The 21,018-nt window shown below is 35.7% G+C and overlaps 1 protein-coding gene across 2 annotated transcripts; it reads right to left on the bottom strand.

Annotated features, from left to right (window-relative positions):
- Positions 1 to 22: 22 nt before the first annotated feature.
- On the bottom strand, positions 23 to 19,776 carry LOC146140556 (uncharacterized). 2 transcript variants are annotated; one of them, XM_083393043.1, is made up of 9 exons: positions 19,469 to 19,774; positions 19,219 to 19,359; positions 16,852 to 16,979; positions 14,629 to 14,838; positions 9,067 to 9,304; positions 8,567 to 8,716; positions 3,751 to 3,881; positions 1,141 to 1,224; positions 23 to 214 (listed from the first exon to the last, which is right to left on the bottom strand). In XM_083393043.1, the coding sequence occupies exons 1-9, from the start codon at positions 19,536 to 19,538 to the stop codon at positions 149 to 151; spliced, it is 1,218 nt and encodes a 405-aa protein (XP_083249169.1). In that variant the 5' UTR covers positions 19,539 to 19,774; the 3' UTR covers positions 23 to 148. The 2 variants fall into 2 exon arrangements, with proteins under 2 accessions (XP_083249169.1, XP_083249170.1); XM_083393044.1 differs by lacking the exon at positions 1,141 to 1,224 and having other exon boundaries at positions 19,469 to 19,776.
- Positions 19,777 to 21,018: the final 1,242 nt, after the last annotated feature.

The following is a 21,018-nucleotide window of genomic DNA, read 5'->3' as shown; positions in this document are numbered from 1 at the left end:
AAACCGAATTATACCAACCAAACTGATGCAAACGAGTGTATTTATTTATTATAAACAACAAATATATATTTTTTATATTTTACTCGGTTTTCGCACATGCTTTAAGTGTCAAGAAATCTGTAATGTGTGTTGCATAAGGTTAGAAGCGTTAAAATATACAAATATGCTGTCGAGGGTTCTTGAAGTTAAAACCAAGCCGAGCTTCGGTAACATTCTAAAAATATAAACGAAAGTACAATAACAAAATCAATCTAGGCCTTAAAAATAAGATTAAAAGTGGTAGGATATGGAAGTTAACTACTGTAATCATGTTTCCTTGGTGGTTCGCGAAGCATTTCTAAAAGTTACAGGGATTTAACTTTACCATTACGTAACATTTATGCAATAATATCACAAATTCGTAACAATTAGATATTGTTGCATCAACTATTTCAGTACGTACGTCAGTAGTAAAGATGATGGTTTTATGTAAATATATTTGTTTGCCCATATCTCATTGTGGGCCGCACAATAAAACTTGCATTAAAAGTGGGTCGCGAACTGAAAAAAGGCTGGGTAGAACTTAAATTCACACAGTCTGCTCGCAGACACAATACCTGAAAATCTATGCCGTGACTGCTGAAGAATCTGATTAATTTAAACAGCAAATGACGTAACAATAAAGAAACTAAGAGATAGGGATATTGCCAATAATCTAAAAAAATCAATAACGTTAACCGCTAGAAGACAATAAAAAAACAATAGGCTACTAGGCTAGCTTCGAATAAACAGTTCTAGGAAAATAAGCTACCAATACCTACAGCTGGCACAATTTTTCTGTCCCGTCAGCTGATGTCTATTGTCTGTCCCTTTATTTGCGGTGACCGAAATACTAAGCGTTAGTACACCAGCAAAGCTGAGACGTTTAATTCTTTTAACTGATAATTTTGTGGCATAAAGTTAACAAAACACAAATTAGACGGTAACATAAATTAGTTTAAATTTAATTAAGATGACTTACGCTTCTATTGCGTCTGAAATTTTCAAAATTGAACTTTTTTGGTCACACTGTGTTCACTTTATCCAATCATATGAATAACTAAAGTTGACCACCAAACCTATGTTTTAAAGTTGCTTTTTTACCCCTACCGCTAAATTTACCTGAAGCATTTCACTTAGCCTGTTCTTTCTGAAGTCAGCAAACAACATTCCGGGTTTAGTGCATATGATGGCAAGTGCTTCAATCTTACAAAAAATGAAGAAAATATTAGAAATATCAATATTAGAAGTATAAATATTAGAAAATATATTATTTATGCACACCTGCGAAAAATAATTTGATAGCCTAACACTATATCATGTAAAATTAATCAAATTGAAATAAAAATATTTTTAATTTAACAGATTTAACTTTTGTTAAAACATCGTTCCACAATAGATTTGCTTATTTCTTTAATTAAATTTGTGTAGTTACGAAGTCGTTTACGCAAACCAAATGGACTTCTGGGTCGCGAATATAAAATGTTCGACAAGTAAATGTGAGTACAGTTGCCTTGCATGCTGCCTCACTGCCTATAGCAGTGTTTCTTAACCTTTTAGGCGCTCGTACCCTTTCATGAAAATTTTGAGCTTTCATGTAATTTTCTCGTACCCGCCGCCTAATGGCCGACGGAAATAAATTAAATTGTAATGATATAAATTAAACTCAATGTATTTATAACTTCCGAGTTAAATGCATGCATTAAATACGGTCGTAAGTTCAACAATATTTACAATAACAAACAATAGCTCAATTTACTAATGTTTTTTGTTGTTGTTGCTTTTCGTACTTGTTCATTCTTCACTAATATGCCTAAATAGCGCATATTTTACACTGCATGTCGTACCCCCCTGTTTTGGGGCTTCGTAGCACCAAGCGGTGCACCTCCCCCTGGTTAAGAACCCCTTGTATATAGCGTGATACACTGTTCGTAGTCTAGTCGCGGTATGCCAGGTTATTGTCATCACATTACCAGCCAAGCCTTAGTTCAATATAGTCAACGATAGAAAGCCATGTCCAAGTCAAAAAATAATTGAAAATATCACGCTGGAAGCATTGGACGATTATATCCACAGAAGTTTGTCAGCAGAGGAATTCTGTACCCACTCAAAAAATATTTTCCTCAGGTTCTTTCAAAAACCAAGGGAATCAAGTCATTAATTTAGGAAAATACAACATTGCCTAATCTCCAGTCTTCATACAGCGGTAAGTTGTAGCTAAAACCACTGCTTTGGTGTAACCAAAGATTTTATACCCAGGAGGCCAAACTCCTACTTTTGCCTTTAAGCAATGTATTTTACCATCGACCGTGGTTACGGTCTGATGCATAATAAGAAAACATCATATTTTCCTTTAAACATGTTAGCGTAATTTGTTGTTTAATTACATCAAGTCTTAATTTATACCAGCCTTTCTTAACCTGGGGGTAAATTTCCTCACTTTAGGGGGTAAATTAACTATCAATCAAAATATCCACATTAGGTGACGAGACAGAAAAATATTAACAGCTGTAGGTATTGGTAGCACAGTTTCCTAGAACTACTTTTTTGAAGCTAGCCTATAGTACCCTATTGATTTTTTATCGCCTTGTATCGATAACGTTATGCTTCGCTAATTGATCATTTTTTTAGTTTCGTGACAATATCCTTATCTTTCAGTTACTTCATTAATACGTCATTTACTGTTTGAATAAATCAGGTTCTTCGGCAGTCACGGCATAGATTAAGGCAGTGGTCTCCAACCTGTGGGTCGCGACCTCAAGTGAGGTCGCCTAAAATTTTTGTGGGGTCGCCATAACTCACCATATTCGTAATGTTTTAGTACGATTTATGTATTTAGTTTTCTTTACAATGAGGTCCCACTAATAAACGTGACTGAGTTCATCTTTTACATAAAAATTGCTGTTTTTAGCTCTCAAAGAGCTGCTATATCAGTTAACGTACATTTGACAAAATTTGTGTTTTTTGATTTAGCGCAGCAGTAGACGGAGATGTTTAAAATCGTCGCTCATTTGTAACATCATAGCAAATGCTGTTGATTTCTAGTAAAACATCCGCGTTTTCTGAGTTGCATTCCACAGAAAGCATATCCACTTAGAAACACAAACAGGCGAAGAGGCTTATCGCTAAAAACATTTTTTACTTGTCATTATGAATACATTCCCCGGCGAAGTAGGTGCCCGTTCTGCTGCATTCTAGCACTTGTTTTAACATTGCCTATAATTGTCTCCAAAATGGGGTCGCAATGTAAGTTATGATTACATCTTATTTAAATTGGGGTCGCTTATTTCAAAGATTGGAGACCACTGGAGAACGTGTCTGCGAGCAGTTTTGAAAGTTCCGATACACTTTTTGACATTTTAGTGCTGGTTATACATGTGATTGCCTAATTTTGTCACTGGGTACGGCCTAACTGGCCAAGTTAAAATGTAATCGATTGAGCTATGGAGTTGACTTCCACTTGTAAGCGTTAAGATTTATAAATACCACTCAGTTTGCTGCGAAACTCAAGGTGCCTAACTCAATAAACTTCACTATATGGCGGTTGTTGGCTTCCTAATTAATGCAATGTACGTAACTTATTTAGGCTACAAAAACAAACAAGATTTTTGTGAACCAAACAAATAAATGAATTAGCTTTGATGTACAAAATTTAGTGAAAATTTGTAGTATTATTGATGAGTGTTATTTTAATAAATATGTTTTTATATAACTTTAATAAATAATAAATACCATTTGATTTCGCTCGGACAAAATGTTCTTATTTGGGGATAGAGCCAAGCCTTGCATCAAATTGGAAGAAGCCAAAAATGTGTTGATGTTTTCCAGTCCAATAAACATGCCTTTGTGTAAGCCAGGTAGTCCTTAAGACAAAACAAAGAGAGGAGCATAAGTCAAAGGAATTTTAGAGAAAATAAAACCTACAATTTAATATTTTTTCTTCAGATTGAGTTATTTCAACTTGGGAACCTACGAAGCATTATTTTTGTAAGCTGTGTTGTCTAATCTAGAATAAAAACTATGTGTAACGATAACAATTCGCGCAGCATATCAACTATGTGCTGCAAAAGTTTTCTTTTAAGAAAACGCATTTAATAACTTATTGCTCTTACAGAACAACATATTTTACCGCTAGACCTCTCTGTTGGAACCTGCTTCGCATGTTGTTCCTACCAAACGTATCTACACCAGGCCTGCACAACAAGTGTTATTTTTCGAACACTCATTTGAATTTATTGTTGCGGTAACATATGAATATACAAGGCCATGTAATAATGTTTCACCCATCGTAGAACGCAGGGATGCATTGCAAGAAGACTTAATTATATGGCGTTCGATATATGTGTCGCCAGATTGGACCATAATCAAAAAAATATCGAAAGTTTTCTTGAAGGTAAAACTCTAGGGCGTCAAGTGCCAGTTTGCAACTGTCTCTGGGAATGTTTTTTTTTGTTTTAAGGCTGCAAAACTGAAAATAAATATGAAGTAAATATTTTTAAAATGATTCTGATTCTAAAATTAATTTTGCATAGTCTTTAGGCTACCAAACTAACGTCATTCCATTGGCAAAATAAACCTTTCGCAATCTAAACCAAGTTAAGGAGGAAAATTTTAGGTATTCCACGAATAATTTATTAATTTTACAAATGTTCTATGGAACACTGGTCAAAAGTCATTGGTTCAACACAATGGACTTAAGTAGCGATTATTTAATGAAAGTAATTATCCATTATGATCAGTTTGCATTTTCTATTGTGATTTGTTTAATTTATTGCGTAATCACAACACTGCGTAAGAACAGCATTGTAAAACAGCCTGAATATAAATTTTGTGCCCATCCAAACATGCCCAGGTATCGCGCACGGAAAAACTAAAAGCAAATAAATTGTTATGTTGTTTATTGTAACGTATTGTTATAAACTTTTGTTGGTGTTCCGCAAAGTTCTTTAATACAACAATGTTCCTAGGGTCAAAAAAGGTGGAAGAACACTGCAGTATAAAGGTATTACTAACAAAGTATTAGCAATTCAAAAAATTAGCAAAACCATAGTCTATACGTAACAACTAAAAATGCGACGACCTCGTGACCTCATGAGGCGGTGTTTTTACCATTTAAATTATACAAACGGCGAACTGTAAACAACGTAACACAGTTTTATGTTAAGCGCTAACCGACTACCTAATTGCTCGAAATGAAACTACATTTAGGAACCACAAACTTTTGAGTTGCAATTTAAGGTTTACTTTATTAGCGCTTCCTAATGTAATTTCAATATTAAAATAAGCTGAATTCGCACTGACACAAACTGTGTAGTCACACTCCAGTGGGATCATATGTACCTACTTCGCTTTAAGCTGAAAATCGTTACTTTGGGCTGAAAATGTTTTCCGAATCGTGTAAACATACGAACAGGCAAATAGGGTTGGAAAATATTTCTTTGTTCGGTACACTCACTTGGATTTTGAATTAACCTTTTCGAAGTATTAATTTATGAGTGAACAGCACTAAAGCTGTAAAACATACTGGTTGGACATGTCTTATATACAAGCTCAAACAGTAAATTTCACATGTTACTATCGCTCTGTGAACAATCTATTTAAATTGAAGCTCGTCGTGTTTACATAATTAAATTTTTAATACGAAATTTACAAAACGTTCCCTTATTCGGAGACCCTGAATTTAAGAAAAAGAATACCGACTGCTAAACGTACCACCCACGTTAAAAACCCTTAGTTAGTGATTGTGATTTCATTTGCTGCTGACTTGTAAAAGGTTAAACGCAAACGAATTGCCGATTTTTGGTCTTTGCTATTCATATTCAAGCTTTATTAGAGATCCGTGCATAGTGTACCCACATATAAATAAATGCCAAAATATTGATAAACTCATGCATTTACAAGGCAAAATTAGATAAAATTGATTGATAAAACTATCCAATTACTTTGATCTCATCGTATTAAGGCGACTGCATGGAATGAATGTTTGTAGCAAGGAAACATATTTGAGGGTAGGTCTTATTACGCTAAAATATTGACAAGAAAACACGTACGGTAGATAATGATAGAATTGTCTTGCTTCTATTGTTATTGGTTAGTTTCTTTGGTCGTGTAAAGCAGTGGTCTCCAACCTTTTTAACAGGCGACCCCAATTTAAATAAAATGAAATCAGAATTTACATTGCGACCCCATTTTTTTCGGATTCCTAAATATATTTAAATTATTGTTGAAACAAAGTAACACAAGCGAATATGCGTAATTTATACCTAATTCAACACTACGTAATCGTTGGTCAAAAAGAAGCTTCTGAGGGGCTAGATTACAGTTGTTATTAAAACACATATGTGTGACTGTGTGTGTCTTTCATTAATTCTAAAGAACTGTGGCTGCACATGAGTCGTTCAATAACATAATTACACAGAGTCGGGTACGTTCATAGCATTGAAGTGCAAAAGTAAATATTTGCTGTAACTTTTGGGTATTTTACTTTAAATGAGTTAAAAAAAATGCGGTTTGCTGCATCCACTGTCATTTCTGTAAATTCTTCCATAACGCGGAGGGCAGATTCGGCAAATCTATGACAGAAATAGGATCTATTATCCAGTCTTGTTCGTTGGACGGCTTCAGGCTATCGCCATAGTAATGCTCAAATTTTTTTCAGTTGCCGAAGGTGTCCAAGTATGGTACTTTGGACAGACACATCTCTGTCGATGCCAGGACCTTGCATATATTGATTCAAACAATTCAGCGAATCAAATATGTCGGCTAAGTAAGCCACGTTTGCAATAAACCTTTCTTAACCAAACTGTTCAGCCAAGACCAAATGATTTTGTTTGTTTAAGAACAAAATAATTTCCTTTCGCAGTTCATAAACTCGCTTGAGCACTCGACCTCGTGACAACCAACGCACTTCTGTATGTAACAGTAATCCTGTGTGATCAGCACCCATCTCATCACACAAACAATAAAATAAACGCTGGTTTAGTGGTCTCGCTTAAATGTAGTTCACACACTTTGTGACAGCATTCAAAGTCGTGTGTAGTTCCTCAGATAAATGTTTAGCGACTAATGCTTGTCTGTGCAAAAAGCAATGCGTCGATTTCGCATTTGGTCCTTATCCTGAACTCTCTTTACCACTCCCGAATTAATGCCAGTACACGCTGCCGCACCATCGGTACATATTCCAGCATATTTTCCCCTAGATATAGAATTTTCGTTAAAGAACTTATCAAGACATAAATATATCTTCACCTCTAGTATGCAACTGCAGTGATTTGCAAAACAGATGCTCCACTAAAACTTCTCCTTCATTGATATATTGAATAAAAACAGAAAGTTGAGCAAGGCCGGCAGTATCGGTAGGCTCATCTAATTGAATTGCATAAGATGTAGAAGCATTCACTTGCTTTACAATTTGTTCAAGAACGTCATTGGACATACCTTCAATCCTTCGTTTTACTGTTGTAGCTGAGGGCAACGGAGTCTAATGCTTTGCTCTGTTTTTCTCCTAGCATGGTTTTTACAACTTCCTTCATAACTGGCATAACCAATTTTTCTCCAATTGTATGTGCTTTCTTTTGTTTTGCAATATGATAAGAGGCGACATAGAATATGATAAGAGGTGACGAAGAATAAACAGCGGCTTTATTGACTGCAGTAAATGTTTGCTTGTGATGTAAGAGATTGTAATTTACGTTAAAAAAAACAGCTGGTTTACTAAAGTAGCCTGGATGTTTTTTTACTAAGTGACGTTCAAGTTTATTTTTTCTCATGGATTCTTCTGCTAGAACTTTAAAACAGATTACACATTTTCGCTTGCTATTAAATTGAGTAAAGACAAGTTGTAAAAAAGCCTAGTCATATGATCTTTTTCTGGTGTTTGCCGCTGCCATTTCTGTATTTTATTTATCTTTGCTTACTATAGCTACAAAGTAGAATTACGAGCTGACAAACACGCTGAACAACAGCCAGTGACTGTCCCGAACCTCATTGTCACAAAAACACGACCTTGATTATTGTACCACAATCTATTAATTTTGACATCAGGTAGCAATCTGTCCTGTAAAGTCCGCAATAAATTTACTTTTTGTTTACTAAATTAGAATTATAAAGCCCACTCCTTATATCTGCAAATCACGACACAAACAGTTTTTTTTAAATCAGTCATTTTATAACTTATTGAAAGAATGTCGTACTAAAGGAATTTGCGAAAGTGCGACTTTCGCTTCGCTAAATCGAAGAAATTAAATTTTGTAAAATGTCAGGTTGACTGATTTAGCATACCTTAAGAGCTGAAAACAGCATTTTTGCAGTCACATTTATTATTTTAAGCTTTTTTTTTTGTACTTAAACAGCAGGAAATATGGTGAGTTGTGGCGACCCCACAAAAATTTTAGGCCACCCCATTCGGGGTCGCGACCCACAGGTTGGAGACCACTGGTGTAAAGTAATGCGCGGTGTGAACGCATTCGATACTCAAACGTACGAAGCACTGTTCTTGACCTATACATATCAGTTCATCTTACTTGTAAAGCACTTAAGTTCTACTTACCATTATGTGACAAGTCCAGTTCACGAAGAAGCGGCATATGAGAAAAGGATAAGTCCTCAATAATAGTTAGTGTATTTCCACGAAGATTTAAATTTCTCAAGGATAAAAGCCCTCTAAATGTGTCACTGGATAGCTTTCTCAGATAGTTATCTGTATGTATTTTAATAAATTTACTCAACTATTCACTTTGTGCTTTTGCAACGAAATAAATAAATAAAAAAAAAGTGTAGGTTTTTTATTTGCTATTCTAAAAAAATGAAAAAATCGATTGTTGTTTAGGTTACACTGGAAACAGTGGCATAGTTACCTCCTTCGTTTTGGGGTACCGCTAAGATATATAAAAGATTTAAAATACCACGCACAAGACGTGACTACAGAGAGCGGCATAAAACGTGGCAAAAAAATTAAATATTTGTAACCATTTTAGAGTTAGACGATGCGCGTCTGGGTGTCTGGGTGTGTCACGAAACTTTTTTGGCAATTGTCTGTGAAGAACTTACACGATAGATCCAACGTTTCCAACATGGGTTTGCCACCAAATGTTCCCGGCCAAATATTCTTGATCGTGTTATGTTTTAGTGACAGATATTTCAGGTTGTTCATGCCCGCAAGTTTGCTTCCATCTAGTGACGAAATTAGGTTGTCGTTCAGGAAAAGATAATCGAGGTTTGAAAGTGCAACAAAGGATCCACTCGCAACATTCGATATTTTATTGGAGTTAAGATTAAGATGTTGAAGCTGCAAAGTAAATAGGTATTAAAAAAAATAGTTTGGATTAAAAATTGAGACTTCCTACGTGGGCCTCACTCATTGTAAGGTCGTTAAATGGGTTATTACCATTTGTGCTGTTGCATCAAGCTCTTTCAGTTTTCCAACCTGGCTATGATTAATTATCACACCGATGTTTATGAGACTAACATATATTCCTATCAAATGATCCTCTAGTAGAAGTCAAGCTATACTAGAGCTACCATATTTTCAGCACCCAAAAAGAAGACAGTTTTTTGCCTGCAAGTAAAACTAAAGTAGAATTGTTACGTTTGAGAAAAACGTCCCATATCCACATATAATGCATTCAGCTTCGAAATTAAAACGTCATTTTCTGAAACAAGGATAGGCCTACTTCTGGCGTAGCTCATCAGTAAACAGAGTTTTCCTCTTCGTCCATATAATTTATAGTTTATTTTGCCTGATGGTTGTCTAAATTTAAAAAATAATAAAGAAAAATAAAGCATCTGCTGAGAAACACCTGTACCTAATGCTATAGAACAGTGGTTCTTAACCTTTTTTTAACCGCGTCCGCCTTTGGTAATTTTCCATGCCTTGCGCCCCCCTATACAAAAAGCAATTCGGCATTTGCAATTAAATATCACTGAGATAAGAAAATAGTGAAGTTTGTTGTGGGTCGCGCGAAACGCGAAAAAAATTTTGTTTAATTTAATTGATTCATTTGGCGCTAAACTGTAAATTCAGGAGGCTTTTCGCATTGGGCACACAACAAATTGCTTGTGCACGAGGTGATTTTGACAAACGCGATGTGAGCAGACTTGGACAACTAGATTTATTTTAGCTTTTAAAAATTAGATTAGAATTAAAATTAGAGCATTTCAATTTTTCCAAATTGGATTAGAGTTAGAATTACCGAATTATTAAAAAAACGAATTTGAACTAGAATTTAAACTAGAATTACATTTTATGATTTACAATCAATTACATTTAAATCGAGAATAATTTTAATAGGAATGTACATGTCAATTATGTTTGTGCTAACTTTTAAGCATTTTAGCATAGTATATAATTTTTAGTCAGTGAAAATTACGTTTCAACCAAAGAGTTTGAATTCAAATTCTTTGTTTTGACTAAGAGACTAAAAATGTCGTTGGACAAAGTAGGATTTTTGGTAAAATCCGAATTAGATTAGAACTAGAATTAGAGCATACAAGCAATTCACAAATTAGACTAGAATTAGAATTAGCCGCATTTTGCTCTAATTCATTGAATTAGAAAACTAGAATTATCTAGTGTCCAAGTCTGGTTGTGAGGGCATTTACTCAACTGTCGAGCGCAAATAAAAATTTTAAGCGCAAAAGATTCCCCTGTTGCTAGCGTGTTATCCAATTATGACTTTTATCGTTTATCTGCAAGTTAGCAAAATTATAATTAAATAGGGTTGTTATGCCTTCGATGACTTGAAAACATGCAATGGCACTGATAGAGACTTGCGGAGCGCGAAATTTTTTTTTCAGGTTTACACTGATAGTAGGCTAGGCCTACATCACATCTTTGTGGTCCTTTTTACATGTGAGGTTCTGTTGCCATTTTTCGGGCGCAATGTTTGCAATAACTATCAAGAAGGTAGGGCTGGCAGGGCAATTTGTTGCAAAACCTGTTTTAAACCGGAAATTAAGCATGTTTTATGGCTACAGTATTTTTTTGGAAATAAATACAACGTCTCGCCTAAAAGTCTTGTTAAAAGTTTAAGCAACTAAGTCGAAATGCGAAAAAAGAGGACATTTTTGAGCATCCTCGGAGGACCATTCAGTTTTCTTGAGAAAAGAGGACAAATCCTCCTTAAAGAGGACATATGGTAGGACTAAGCTATACCGAGGAATTGCAACTTATCAACCTTTATTTATGATTGTATGTTAAAAATACCATGAAACGTCAATAAAAGATAATATGATAATTAAAATAAACAGGGAAATAGGAGACAAAGTCTTTCTTTGTCCATAATCGAAACGGGTATACTATTTAAAAGATGGTAGTGTCAAATTGCAAATCTACATTTTTAATAGTTTTCAGTTTGTATAATTCAACTAGTGAAAACACCATCTCATGCGCATAGTTTTTTAACTCACTGAACTAACGGAAGTATAAAAAAATATACACACTAAGGGTATACTATACGCTGTGCACGGATCTGAAATGTTGCTAGATCACTGGTTCTCAACCGCCGGTCCGCATCAACTTTCCTGCCGGTCCGCCAAATATATTACAATTTTACAACTTAATTGCAAAATGCCAGATGTTAAAAGCTTGTTCATCAAATGTAGAACTTCACCAGTTCCATAATTTGCTGCATTGTGACGCAACATAGAGTTATGGTCTACTTTTGACTTTATTGTTCGTCACAATGGTGTAAGTGTTGTAGTATAGGCTACAACTCGTTTAAGTCTTACGCTTTAAAACCAGTTGTACGTGAAAAACTTCAATGAACCACGTAAAACACGTATGATATCAAAAAGACAGCAGCAAATTGCTCATTAAATTGACGTTTCTATTATTTGCTTTTAAGTTGCAATACTTTTGTCGTAATTACATTTTGGGTTGATTTTGATTTTTGAAGGTCCACCGGTCCGCAAAACTTGTTTTGAAATTTTACCGGTCCGTAAGATAAAAAGGTTGAGAACCACTGAGCTAGATAATGAATTGCAAAGCCATAAAGGTCAAGTAGATCGACATCATTTTGATTAAGACGTTTCGATACGAGCTTGTATCATGAACTTCGCGCAAAAGAAAGGGAGATTATCCACACAATTGAAACCAAAGAAGATCATTGTGAATGGATTACGGTATTGTCATTTTGTGATTATTTAAATTAATTTTGGCTGCTGTTATAAAAAATAAATTAGATAAAAACGACAAAGCACAATTGTCAGTGCAGCAAACTTTTAGGTCAGATATCCTAAAGTTGCTTGTGTGTGATGGCAAACCTAAAACTGGCCCAGCAGAAACAGCAGACGTTCAACTTAGCGTAGTTTATGTCGAATAACACGCCACGTCGCCACGCCTTGCCACAAAGTCACGTCAAAACACAGGTTACTTCAGGTCAACTGGTCGCACGATAATATATCACAATAGGAATATTACGTCACAGTGGTCAATGACAGATGGCAGAGTAACGCAAAGTCTGATTATCAAGTGGTTTTACAGGTATATAGCGCAATTAAAAGCCCTCAATGTTCTTTAATCCGGTGTTGTAGGGGGTGCAATTTACAGGACTTTGGCTGGGTCAATACAATAGGAACTTTTAAGTAACAATATCTAAAGAAATATGTGCAATACAAGAGTACTAAAACCAACGACAAAATAGAGTCAAAAGCGGAGTAATATACATGAGAAAATAGGATAGATACAAAAATCGTCTAAAAATAACTAAACCTGTCGGAATAAGTCCGAAGTTCATGAGAATAAGGCCTAAATAAAAGTAATAATTCCTGAAACTGTAGGGAGAATGTATGTGACGATCGGGGGGCATCAGATGTTTTGGTGTCCACGTTTCGGCGCTCTAGTTTGAACGACGGTTACGGCGCCGTTAGGACGCTGCTGTTTTGATATTGGTTTGTTTGCCCCTGTTTGGGATTGATGGTGGGTAGTGGGTGGGGTTAAACGTTAATCTAGGGTTGTTAGGGGGGGGGGGAATTAGGGGGAGTTATTGAAATTTAGGGGAGTTAGTGAAAAATCTAGGGTTGAGATTTGAGGTTAGGTAAAAGCTTGTATAAGCTTGAATATAGCCATTTAGATCTTATTCCGACGGGTATAGCACCTGTGTTGTATTTCGACGTTGATATTGTTGTAATTTCGGTCTCATGGAGAACGATAAACTATTGATAAACGATAAACTATTGATCTATCCTTGAAACCGACCTATAGATTTCTAGTCGTTACAAACGTCCAGAAAAAAATAATATTAATTCATTTTTTCAGTTACACTATACGAGTGCTGCCGTAATCCCATAGATCTGCCGTAATTCTATAAAATAAACCGTGTACAAGAGTGACTTTTAAATCGTTCTTTATGAGTTGTTAAGTAATTTGCTTAATAAAAGAAGAACAGTATCCTCTAACTGCATACAATGAGCAAATAGTAATCTAATTTTATAAGCCAGTGGTCCCCAACCTGTGGGTTGCGACCCCAAGGGTCGCCTGACATTTTTGTGGGGTTGCCATAAACTCATCATCGTTTTAGTACGATTTATGTAGGCTATTTCGTTTTCTTTACAATCACGTCACACTGATAAACGTGACTGAGTGTAAACTTCTACATAAAATTGCTGCTATAGCTCTTAAGGGCTGCTAAATCAGCTATAACGTGACATTTAGCAACAATTAGCTTTGATTTAGCGCAGCGAATATACAGCACTTTCCCTCGCAAATTGTTTCCCTACGATATTCTTTTAATGAGATATAAAGAGCTGCCGAGCTGGTTTTTCAAAAATGATTCGTTAAAGCGGGATTCAGCGCAATGAGCTTATTAAAAGCGAAGGTGTGCAATGTACATATAAAGGGCTGGTTTTTAAAAAAGTTAACTTTTGGTCAACGTGGTTTGCAGATAAGGAGTCAGCTTTATATTCTTAATTATGACAGCGGATGCTGCAAACCGCATTTCTTTTAACTCGTTTGAAGTAACATTATCAAAAGTTTCGGCAAATATTTTCGTTGGGACTTCGATGCAATCAAGAAGCTGGCTCTATTAAATTTTGTTATTGAACCCCCATTCCGTTTTAAACACATGGTTTGTGAATCGGGACAAAGCTGCATTGATCATATTAATTGCAAAACATCGAAGGCCTATTGCTTGGAAGTAGAGCATGACATGTGATACTATACAGGTATAGCACTGAATGCAATTTATTGTTGAAACAAAACGAAAGTTTTATGTTCGTTCGTGTGTTAAATTCATTTTGTTGTGTATATTTACGCTCGTACTGCTTTGTTCAAGCATTATCTGAATTTCTTTTATTCGTATCTCAAAACTATATGGGGTTGCGATGTGAATTATAATTGCATTTTATTTAAAGTGGGGTCGCTTATTACAAAGCTTGGAGACCACTGTCGTAAGCGATTAAGCTAAATGAATGGCCTTGGTCTTTCAATTAACAGAATTTGTTACAATTAAATAATTTAAAAAATAAATTAACAGTAGGTCTGGAAACAACATTCAGTAGGTCTGGAAACAACAATCAATTTTTGCGTGGACTACTGCACGCTACCCTACGAAATACACATTCATTCCTCCCTGCCTGTTTAGCCTAAACGCTTTAATTCGGTAACTTATTTACCTTTACCAATCCCATGAATGTGTAGTAGTTAAGGTGTGACAGCTTGTTTTCGTACATAATAAGATCTTTGAGATTTGGAAGATGTTGAAATGTGTAGTTAGCAATGATGGCAATTTGATTTCCACACAAACTTAAACTGTTCAAGTTTGGAATTCCGGTGAATTGTAGACGCCTCAATTCCGGTAGCCTGTTATCGGACAAGTCTACACCCTGAACATATTAATTTAAATGCTACATACACATAGTGAACTTTACAGTTATTATTTTTGCGTTAAAAGGTTGCTGCTTAAATTTTACTCCTTTTAAGGTATACAAAAAATACCAAGATAAACAACAAAACGGAAAGTAAGAATATAGGAGTTTCAGCTCGCAAGGCCATGTACTGAAATAGTTTAGGTGGGCAACGATTTATCAACCAAACTAATGCTGTGGAAATAACTTGATGAATTCACTATTAGCGGTCATTTGTTTTAGGGCAGTTAAAATATTTTCGACTTTTTTGTGAAGGCACATTTTTTGCGTAAGAAAGACGTGAAAACTTTCCTTTACGTTGCAAATACGCCGCCCAGACATGGTTTAAAGAGAGCGACTTATCATGACATTAATTCCTCAATGTTAGTAAAAATAAACAGTATAATACAATTGCTGCAGTGACTGATGAATGATTTTACTGGGGACTGTCTCTATTCATTTGATTAACACAAAACATGCATATAGCCTTTGGTGATCAGGTGATAAACTTAAAGATGTTAAAGCATCGAGTTTAAATATATCGGATACAACAGCTTTAGTTTTACCGTCATAAACGGATCAAGCAAGATAAGGTTCAATGTCAAAATTATTGTTGATATATAAAAGATATATAAATAAAAAACAGCTCCTCTGGTAAGTGTAATTGTTAACCAACGTTTCGGCAACCTATACAAGCCGCCTTCGTCAGGGTGATTGACACTGAACACTCGTACAATAAATGGAAAGCAAAAAAAGGAAAAAAGCAGAAATAAACGCGAGCAACAAAACGATAAGAAAATAATTAGCGACTGCCTCTAGGCCTTCAGCAGGTGCTTGTAGCATGCAGAAAGCATCACGTCAGTTTAGACGTTCATGGTGTTACCCTTCTTATGAATATTCCACGATTCCAAAAATAATCTTTTCCTGTAGTCTGATTCTCGTACTATTATTGAAGCACGAGAATCAGACTACAGGAAAAGATTGGTTAACAATTACACTTACCAGAGGAGCTGTTTTTTTTATTTATATTACCATGCCTGGTAGCAACAGTTTATATATTTATTGTTGATATATTCAAAGCTCGCAGGTGAAAAAATTAGGCATATCAATGCGCGGCCCATGTTTCGCAGTTTAGGCCTACTTCTTATTCAAAGTATTGTCTTGTTTCACCGATCCGTCAGAAATTAGTGCATTTCTAAGCAAAAAGGTCTACGACAATAAGGGCATCCAATGGCAGAAAAGTATGACTTTTAGACCTTGAGGTCGTGGCAATGCACTAATTTGGACCTTTAGGTAAACTCCCGGCGTAAATAAATTGAAAATATTTGCTGAATAAATTAACAAAAGATTACAAAAGTGTGAGATAGAATTAATAACACTTGACCCACCCTAATCCAAACGCTAACCCGAACCCTAACCCAAATAATATACGTTAATGTAATAATTATTTGAACGCTGTGAAAAAAAAAAACTCGGTGGGCATAAGAAAGTTTCTCGTCCATGGTTTATAGGAGTGTTACGTCACAAATTTAGGTATTGGGACCTAAAGCGTTCATGTAACTGTTAATTCAATGCACATTATTCGGGTTAGGGTGCTTGTTAGCGTTTGGGTTTAGGTGGGTTAAGTATTATTAAACTTAATCTTCTTAAGCACATTGTTAAGTCAAATTAGTGCATTGTTCAAGACCTCAAAGTTTAAAAGTCGGAATTTTTGATCGTTTGGATGCACTAATTGTAGCAGTTAATTCAAGTTAGAAATTGCCTTTTTAAGGAATAAAGCTATAATAAGTGCATAGTTGGAGATATGTTGAAACATTGTATATAAATTTGCAGTGGTATTTCATTGATTTCAAGCATAGTCCGAAGTGCGTTTTATTCCAAAGATAATGGTATTCCAAGTTTAGTCAAAGGCCTACTATAGGAGTCCCCATAATGTTAGCAAGCAAACAAAAACGATAAGCTATTTTAAAAGCTGAAGAGGCTGTCACATACCTCCAAACCAGGTTCATATCCGAATCCTCTGTCTAGTATTTTCGTTATGTTAGAGTTTTTAATGCTGAGAGTGTACGTTACTTTTTTCGGGCTCGTTGACTTTCCATCGACTTTTGCCCGCTCCTTTTCTGCACACAAAACCAAAATAAATTATGTTATACGTAAGCGAAAAACAAAATTGTGCAGTAAAATTCACTTATCGTGCACTTGCAGAATTCAACTTCTATTATGATAGAGCAGTGGTCGGCAAACCTTTTTTGTCGCGGCCCAAAGTACTCTTTTCAAAGCCTTAGAAGGCCCACTACGTAAAACCACTACAAAAACAGTGTCGGATGCATGATGTTTGATTTTAAGTTGAAATAATATTACACGGCGCCTTTATTGATGCCCAAAAGTCAAAACACTTCCATATCATAACATAAAGCATACTATAAAACGAAGAAATTTTTCGTTTACATATAGTTAAAGTTGGCAAAAAAAACAGTTTGATAGGCTCTCAAGACCATATTTGGCAAGTTTGCCTTTTCAGGCTGAGCTAATTTAAAATTTGTCTGCAACATCAACTTTTAAAATAAAGTGCAATCAATGTACGGCTATCACGCGGCCCACCACTATTATGATAAGTTGATAACACTAAGCTATTCGAAAGTAACTCGCGGCCCACTAAAAATGGCTCTCCGGCCCACATTTGGGCCACAGTTTGCCGACCACTGTGATAGGGCAATATATATATTGTGACAAAGGTGTTTGCGTTCTGCGGGAGGCATTGGGCACGCGGACCGTCATTTACACATATGTTCCATTGTTATTCTTTTTTCCATAAAAGTAGTCGCGTTACTGCGCTATAAACCAGTGTTTTCCAACTTTTTTTGCGTTCCCTTTGTCGCAACACACCTGAAGCGGATCTAGGATGTTTGAGTATTTAATGAAATGTTTTTTAAGATGATGCTAATTTAGGTAACGTCATAACACAAAGTAACTGTCATACTCGTGTGCAAATATATAACTGGAACCGAGTCTAAGCACCTTCAGCTGAATTGTGTGGAAGGCGTCAAAGAATTACTTCAAGGCTGCACAGCAAACAAAATGCCAGTTTTAAAAACTTTAAACAAAATTATACTATCCTTAAAATGCTTACATGTGTTTAAATAAATGTGGTAGGATTCTAGACCAGCGCCGCATATTCTACACAACCGTACAACTAATGTGTGGTAACTCGATTTTGTCAATTCAAATATAATTTTGCCTTAATGTTTAGTCATAACTCATACAGAGTTTTTTCAATTTCTCACGCCCCCCTTGTGAACATAAGTTGTGTCAATTGCACACTTTAACACGTGGTCAGAATATGACTAAAGAGAATAATTTAGCGTTAACTATTATTGCATAAAACGGGAGACTTTGAAACGCGCACGACAGTCACCATTATACTTCCTTTTAACAATCTGGTTCAGTTAGGTTAGACAAATGCCGATGTTACACCAACATCGGATATTAGCGCAGAGAGTGAACAGCGGGGAACATTAACTGCGCCTAACTCGAAGTTTTCTAGGGAGAAAAAAAGAAAAAAGGTTTGACTTGTCGTTGTCGATTGTCGAATACACACTTACTAATTAGTCAACCTTAACGAATAACGAAAGAGAAAAACTATCCGGCATTTACGGTCGACCAAACAAAAGACCAATACATATTTATTTGTTTTATCAATTTTACGGTGGTATACTTTGTTTGTTTGTGCACCGATTTTTCACATGAGCATATTTTTTCAACGACGCGTTAAAACCGGTCCAAATTATTAACTGCAACAATTTTATAGGTTCATACAGCAACGATATCACGCAACAATATTAGTCTGAAATTGTGATGATAAATATTGTACAGGGCTGGTCAACCATAGCGGCTTTTTATGTATAGAAAGTAAGGTGTAGGTTAACACAGTATGTTTAGGTAAGAAACGGGACACATGTCTCGTCAACAATCTCCAAAAGCGAGTGGTAACGCCCACTTTGGGAAACTCTGTTCTATAACACGCAGGCTTTTAATATATATCTTTCACGATCGGGCGAATATTTATTTAGCGTTTTATAGAACACATAAATGTGTGGTTTATGAATACGGCCATAAACTTAAACAAATTTGGTTTAAATCTATAGAACAAAAATGGCTATTGACGATGTTTGGCAATTTGAATTAATTTTAATTTGTTTGCCGATAGCGCAAAAATAAACTTCATGACAGATAGTTTAAAAATGATCGTTAAAAAGGAATCTCGTCTTTTTCCAGTCATCATTATAGGCACAACACGAAAAGGTTGATGTTAAGTGCTATTTGGTAAATATATGTTGCGTTAAAAACTCTATTACTCACTTCCTTTAGCGTTTTTTGGGTGCTGGCGAAGTATTGCATAAACTAATCGATTGTGTAATGTGAGCGTTTGGCCACGAAACTTGCAGCTCACTCGGACAGTCGTCACGAAGTCTAATTCAGTGATTTCACGTTTGCAGTAATCTATAACAAACTTTAGTTTATTACATATTAAATTGTATAATACCATTAATATATACCCCTAATGTTAATTACTATAATATTAAACAGTTTAAAACAAATATTTTCCTACCATCGTCAGATAAAACGTCTTGAAGAAATAGCAGAAGGACTCCGAAAACCTTGATTGAACCGCCAAACATTCTACCTTCACAAAATTTCGAGTTATGGTGCCAAAAAAACAATAATTTCTAGGCAAGCAATGCAAAATAAAGAAACTGTTTGTCACACAAGATGTTAGGTGTAGTAATTACTTAAAACGTGCTAAAATGCACCAAATTAAAAGCACAATCCATTACGGCCCAATGTATTTTAGCCAACTCCTAATCTGTAAAAAAGCATTATTTATTGTCCTAACATACTCCAAAAATCTGTTCTATGAACACCACTAAAAATCTTCACATTGTGGGCTCACTCAGACATGCCTACCTGGGCTCCCCTTGCGTAAACAACTTATCATACATGCCTAAAGGCAAATTTAGCCAAAATGTGCGTCAGCAAATAAGCCACCTGGACGTCATATGGTAAAGGCCTATTAAATTACGTATACAAATGTCGAGCCCGAAAATAGCAAGAAATATTTTAAGCCTTGATATTAGATCAGAATTATTTTGGCACCAAACACCTTTAACACGTATGCCTAAATTTACTAGAAAGTTTTTTGGTAAACTTGTGTTGCGTTTCAATTACTGTCCTGAAAGATAGTTTACCACAAAATTGGTCAAGTGTAGCAGCGGTTCCCAAACAAGAGCGCCACGGCGCCCTAGTGCGTCAGGAGACTTTGCTACGGGTGCCGTGAAAGCATATAAAAGTTGTTACGTTTTTTGCGGTTCACCTCTCTCCCGTTTGAAGTATTGTCCTTTCCTACTATATTGCAATGTGTTAAGTCAGTTGTCGTCAACCTTTTTAACAAGCGACTGTTTTGAGAAGCATGCTTATGGTATTCGAACAGAAACTGACAACGACCAAAACATACACACCTACTATACTGTATTTATAAGTTAACGCACGATCTTGCGTGTGAAACAACAAACAGGTTAACATTTTTGTTTTTCGCTGGAAAAGTTTTGAAACCGAAAAACTCACCGAAACGCCGACATGTTTCTTTACCTCATAAGTAAGAACAATTTCTTTGGTTTTGCCCTTCATATCCAAAGCGTTGATGCGCCTTTTGGTGCAGAACGTTCCAGTAGAGCCAATACAGAAAGGCGTATGTTTGCAGCCGTTGTTTTCTGTATTTTACCAAGACAGGCACAACACACTGCTAAACGTCATTTAAACAAGATTTAGCTATTAATAGGTATTTGCGGGTATATTTTAGATTGCTATTAACGAGTATTTCCATTGAACACGAAGTAACTTTCTCGGGTGCAACAAGTGCGGCAGCAACCTCTTCCGTCACACGTTGAACAGTGTATGGTGGTAATTACTCTTGCAGCTGTATAGTTTCCTCGTAAGGGGTTTGTGCCTTCCATTTCCTTACGACATGACATGGAGCAAGACACCTGAAGCAGAGCCTCTTCTCACTGACGAACTGTAAACGTTCAGAGTACATTTTTCGTTTAAACGCAGGCACCTTGACATCGTGTAGTTTGTCACAAAACAAGCACAATGAAGACGTAT

Source organism: Ascidiella aspersa, chromosome 6 (genome assembly GCF_963924565.1).
Source record: "Ascidiella aspersa chromosome 6, kaAscAspe10.2, whole genome shotgun sequence".
NCBI lineage: Eukaryota > Metazoa > Chordata > Ascidiacea > Phlebobranchia > Ascidiidae > Ascidiella > Ascidiella aspersa.
The sequence above is the reverse complement of the archived record's forward strand: the minus strand, read 5'-3'. Positions and strand labels throughout refer to the sequence as shown.